Consider the following 6000-nt stretch of genomic DNA (forward strand, 5'->3'; position numbering starts at 1 on the left):
CAGTCTAAACGTGCATGAAGTTATTGAAAACACCGGTGCTACTGTTAAACACAACAATGTAAGTACAGCAGCACTGATAAAATTTGCAGTAATTATTAATAAGTAAAGATTAACGTGTATGAAAAGCATAGGATTATGCGTATGTTTTACAACAGCGAGACAAAAACTGTAAAGCTGATAACAATATCGTTTACGGGCGATATCATCAACTAGGTATGATGAAAGTCACTGTCAGTGGGGCGTAGAAGAAAAGGGTTCATATATGACACAGCCTACTCGTAAACATACTCCAATTATGACAAATAGTGACATATATTTCAAAAACTACCAACGCTTGTGTATTTTTTAAATTTGATCAGAGAACCTTGAGGTCTATGTGATGACCGTCGTTGTTACCTGTATCTGCATGTTTTCTCCACACTGTCACACTGTATTCCTTGATGTTTGATTCAGGGTCAGAGAAGCCATCCCAGTTTGCCGAAACAGTCGATGGTTCTGATGAAAACACCATATCTTCGTCTGGATTCAGCCCGTCTTTTATCCACCCACTTTCTGGGGGCGTGGCATCGTACAGCACTTGAAAACGATCGAGTAAGAAGCATAATTTATACATATTACGGGAGCGTTATCTTACAGTATAGTTTTCCAAATTGTGTCACCTGGTAAGGGTCGTGTTGCTCGTAGATGGTACACACAATAAATGCCTACAGAAGTCTTAATATGATATAAATCATGATGCAAATTAGGATGTACTATACATATATAAACAAACAAACAAGCAAACAAGCAAACAAATAAACATTGGTTTGAAAGAGAATGAAATCTTCGATGCCGTATTCTTTGAGTTAAATAGCGCGGTATTTTTTATGTGATGCGTATACGAAGTCCACATTTCAAATTACTTTTGTCTTACCACCATCAGTAGTCACTGATGTTTGTAAATTCCTGTGTCCAGCATTGAAGGCAATGATTGTTGAATAGTAAGTTACGTTGTGTGTTAACACAACGTCATCACTGCATGCTCTGTACTCGGTATGACTCAGCTCCATGTTCGGAACAGTGTCATTATCGCCAGGTGACGTTCCAACAAACCAAACGTATTTTTCTGAAGTATGAAAAAGAAAGATGATAATATTATTGTCATATACCATGTCATGTACAAAAGATAGAGCCACCCGATATCCCCTGCTTTCGGAACCCTTTCGACTTCTACTAGAGCTCCGTATATCGTAAACACTGGTGCACTCCCATCCAACTCTAGCAAATGGAGTTTTGATATTCACATTCTTCAGTTTAACAACAACACATGTACAGTTTAAGACTCCCCTCATGTTAGTGCAAAAAATACTTGCAACATAGTTGTTAGTGTCGCCTTGCCCTGTCTTTAACATGTTCTGATATTCCAATCATCAATATGCGATAGACTTCACGTGTTCACATATTACTGTCATGTGATATCATCTTCAACGGCAGTAGTGATGGTTTGAAGATGTTCAAATAACGAGAGTTGCGTTTTACTCACGGATGCCGCTTTCTTGATCATAGAAGTTGTGCCAGCTGACACATATCACATCGCCTTCGGATTGGAAGTCAATGTCATGATCATGTACAGTACCATCGAATACTTCTCCGGCGATTGGAGGGCTGGAGTCGACAATGAGCGGCGACGGTGCGTATCCAACGGTACGTAAATCAACTAAAAACAGTGAGATGGATATACAATTACTTGAAAAATTTCACATTTACAGTAATAGTTTCTTACTTTATAATTTCACTTCCTTGAGTTGGCTTACTCTTGTCAGCATTCGCACTTAAAATTCCCCGTCAACAATAATTACATTTTAGACAGGTCCAAGTTTGTTTTGATTGTACCGTCAATCGATCATCATACAAACATGTCAGTAATTGAATGCAAATCACTGGCCTGTCAATCATACCATTTAATGATGACATGCATTATCAATCATCGACGTTTAGTACCATGCCATACCATTATTTATTGCCCTGATCTTAATCCATGCCGGTATTCCATCAGGAATGCAGAACTGTAAGGCGATATGAGTGATATTGCTTTCTCTAAGCCAATCCATGATGTACACATCTCGAGAACTTCTACCAAGTCCAAAGTCGACTTCTCTGATGTTCGAAAGATCATCGCTGTGACAGACCGAAAATAACATCAAACATATTGACTAAAAGTGTTATCTTTGGTAGACTATACTGCTATTACTATTACAGTTCAAGTTATTACTTAATTTTTAAAAAACACAAAGTTATTGAAAAGAATTTCAACTGAACACATCAGAAATACCTACTTTATTGTTAAAAGCAGTGGACCGACCAATGCAAAAATAAGCAGTGAGACTGAAACTTCGTTCAAAGTTAAACAACTTACCTGACGTTGTATTCCGTCCGAATTGTACAGTCTGTGTCGTCATAATGAACGTTGAATACTTCATGTACAATCGGAGGCGTGTTGTCAATGGTATATGGAATGGTATGGCAAACTGTCGTGGCTAATGGTCCACCCAGCTCTACTTTGTTCAGCGCTCTGACTGTCACGTGGTATCGCCCATCTACAAAGTGAAGTGACATATGGCGAACGGCAATGATTTTATCTGGATATATGGATCAGGTTACCATAAGTATTCAGTAATTCACAGTGATGTTGCTGTGTTTTGTTTCAATTGAAACTTAAGTTGATTTATGCTGCTAACCAACTTATAAACTGTACATTTATCAATGTCGGCAACTCTGTAGAGTGCCTGTCAAAAGAAATGAACTATCGCCTTCTCAGGACCAAAACCCCTATTATACACGACAGCAGAATTGTTACTTCTGCTGAAAATTCGTATTTTCTTTTTTGTCAGAAATTGTATTTTCTAGATTCTGTATTGAATCAGTGGCGTTGGATTTCTAGACTGTATGCAACGTAATAAAACAAACGCGAAAGTAACTGAGAGCCGAAAAGGAAAATTCAACAAAATAAAAATCCGCTACCGTTACACTATAGCATTGTTTTGCTGTGAAATTTAAGTTACTGTGGATAACTTTACCTGGAAGGTATGGAACAGGTAAAGGATACGCTATTCCTATGTGTGTCCATTCGCTCTCATCGAATAAGTGAGAGTGTGGATCTTTGTGAGGGTGAATGTTATCCAGACAGGGTTCCGTTCCAACTGTCCACGTGTAGCCGAAGATGCCAGTTTCGTCGTCATGGAAACCATCCCAGTTTGCTAAAAATATACCAGGATTATATTTTGGTGACGTACATGTAGTAACTATATCTATGTTACGAGTTCTGGTTAAGAAAGACAACTAACTGTTGTTAAAGGTATACTGTCACCTGTTCCAATTTTACTATAGTTACCAAGGAAAGTTAATCTAACCAATCACAGATTTAAAGCGGGCGGCCGCTTTTTAAAACAGCGCCCTCACATGGGCATTTTGAATACCAAGGAACGCCCCTTTGACCATATATGGGCATATTTAGATTACAGGTGACTGTACACCTTTAACTAACTGTAAGTTGTTGATACCAAGAAGGCATTGTTCAGACAATTACAGTATTTTGAAGAAAGCGTAATGATATATACATGAAACATACCTGAAACGTATGCATTTGCTCTGGTGTACAGAAGATCTACCAGTGGTTCATGTCCATTAAATACAGTTTTAGATCCGGGACCATCTATAATGTACCTGAAGACAGCCAAGGATAGTAATGTCAGTGGCATTCAAGCAGCAAATTAAACTCATCAGCAGAAATAAGCCAACTACATGAACAAAATATTATCATTTTTTCAAATCCAAGAATTCACTTAGTAGTTACAATACCTGTGATTGTCCAAAGGCGTTTCCTCTATACATCTGTTTTCCCATTCATCGGGAACAAAGTCGATGCAACTTTCATGTGTTTTCTGATCGTACGATGCCGCTTCAATTGGGCCTGGTTCAGGGGGTTCAAAGTCCACCACTACGACTTTTGATGAAATGACGCTTTCATACCCTAATAGGAGACATAGAAAAGAGTTTTGCGTGAGTATTGTTTATACTATTCAACTAAACTCAAAGTAAGGACGTCACTGTGAAACATTTACATGCCTACATTATTAGTTTTACGGTAAATGCCATTGCAATGTCAGCTGGCCTCATTTCCAGTACGGAATTCGCCCTCTGTAGTTGCATTTAGCATGTGCATTTTTTTCTGACAGAGTACAATGCAATAAATTATGTTGAATTCCTTCATAAGATCCACAATGTAGTGTAACAGTCACATGACGTATGTATGTATGTATGTATGTATGTATGTATGTATGTATGTATGTATGTATGTATGTATGTATGCATGCATGCATGCATGTACTAAAAGTCATTTATTTCAGAAGTAAATTGACTCGAACGCATATACAAATCTTCTGTGTGTCGTTACGAATTTGCGAATAGATGTCAGTCACTCATGATTTCATAATAATAAATGTGTATGAAAGATTCTAGGGTCGGGAATCATCATATTTCACGGACGGTAACTAAGTGTACTCAAGATTTTTTGGGCTAGCTCTTACCGAGGCTATTTTCGATGTACATGTTGAAGTAATGGGTGTCTGCGTGCCGTAGCTGCAAATCTTCATGGTTGAATTGAACTGTATGACCGACTCCTAATCTCTCGAAATAGTGGAAAAATCCCGACTGTGAAGATACAAAAATTTGGGTACATTTCAAAAAACTTTGCAACATTGAGGCAAAATGACTGAAAAGTCATTCTGAAGATCTTTTTGTATGAAATAATGAAGTGAAGAAGACACAAATGGTGATCTATGTGAACTAACTCACCTCATGGAGATCAACTTCATATCCCTCGATTTCCTCTAGAGGTTCGCACAGCTCACTGTTCCCGAAGTCGTAGTTGAAACTAATACACTTAGTGGGTGGAAATCCCAGGCAGTACTCGGCACATCTGTATGCAGAGTTGAAAGACTTCACTCCATGGGGTCTGGAGTTGAGACGCCCTTTCCTCTCAGCCGTGAAGTGATCTAAAGGTGATGTTTTGGCCTGGATAATTCCGGGATCGACTGCTCGTAAACTGATGTCATTCCAAGGCACAGTCTGGTCACCATGAAGACCCAAACCAAAACCAACGCCTTCCTGTTGACACAAATAAATGAATAATTTTTGGTAATTATTTGAACATGACAATAACGTGACCCAGTGACCCATGGAGCTCTTGATATGATTGGTATTATTCACAATGTTCTTGACAAATATTGCTGAAATAAAAAAACGCTTTGTTCGGAATGACAGTGACAGTGAAAAGAACAGTTGTCTTTTATAGGCAACTCTGACAGAAATTTAGTTTCAGTTGCTGCATTTTCCGTATCTATTGGCCTACCTTTTGGTCGATGAGGATGCTATCATCGTGTACTACGGCTGATGCCCTGAGTACGTTTGGTCTACTAGTAGATTTGAAGTCGGGTGTGATCCTTCCACCAGGGAGTGTTCGATCATAGGTAGGAATGTAACATGTCGCCATGGCAACTGCCTTCGCCGAATTCGTTGCTTTTATCGTGTAATACAGTGGAATGCCACCAGGTAATATCTAAACGAGACAAAAAACAAACAAACAAACAAACAAACGTATGAACATTTATGTGATATAAGAATTTAGGGTGGAAGAGGGTGCTGCAACTCATAATAATGTTTGTCTGACATTGGATCGAAGCACACAAACCTTCAAAAGCACGATAAAAAATATTAATATTACATGCAAACTATCTAGTCCCTTATCATAAACCTCCATTCTATGTTCTTGCAACAAACGTTCACTTTATCCACCATGCAAACTTTAATGAGAATAGTTATTTTTCCCGAGAAAGAAATTAACATGAAGGAAACTTCGTTGGTATACTGGCATTGTTTAGGAAGTCAATGTTTGTACAAGGTTTGTTTGGCTGATAGACATGTAGTTGCTAGCTGCTAAGTGTATTGTTGGAATTTGAATTC

The 6000-nt window shown here is 38.4% G+C and overlaps 1 protein-coding gene across 1 annotated transcript in view; it reads right to left on the reverse strand.

Annotated features, from left to right (window-relative positions):
* The window catches only part of LOC139147434 (uncharacterized), an 85624-nt gene that overhangs the window by 26229 nt on the left and 53395 nt on the right, over positions 1 to 6000 (reverse strand). The window contains exons 35-45 of the mRNA XM_070718541.1: positions 5390 to 5596; positions 4834 to 5145; positions 4566 to 4689; positions 3838 to 4009; positions 3608 to 3702; positions 3057 to 3236; positions 2396 to 2576; positions 1991 to 2157; positions 1523 to 1696; positions 914 to 1105; positions 397 to 576 (exon numbers count right to left, since the gene is read on the reverse strand). Coding sequence (XP_070574642.1) covers positions 397 to 576; positions 914 to 1105; positions 1523 to 1696; positions 1991 to 2157; positions 2396 to 2576; positions 3057 to 3236; positions 3608 to 3702; positions 3838 to 4009; positions 4566 to 4689; positions 4834 to 5145; positions 5390 to 5596 — 1984 coding nt within the window. The remainder of the gene's footprint in view (positions 1 to 396; positions 577 to 913; positions 1106 to 1522; positions 1697 to 1990; positions 2158 to 2395; positions 2577 to 3056; positions 3237 to 3607; positions 3703 to 3837; positions 4010 to 4565; positions 4690 to 4833; positions 5146 to 5389; positions 5597 to 6000) is intronic.

This window comes from Ptychodera flava, chromosome 13 (genome assembly GCF_041260155.1).
Source record: "Ptychodera flava strain L36383 chromosome 13, AS_Pfla_20210202, whole genome shotgun sequence".
NCBI lineage: Eukaryota > Metazoa > Hemichordata > Enteropneusta > Ptychoderidae > Ptychodera > Ptychodera flava.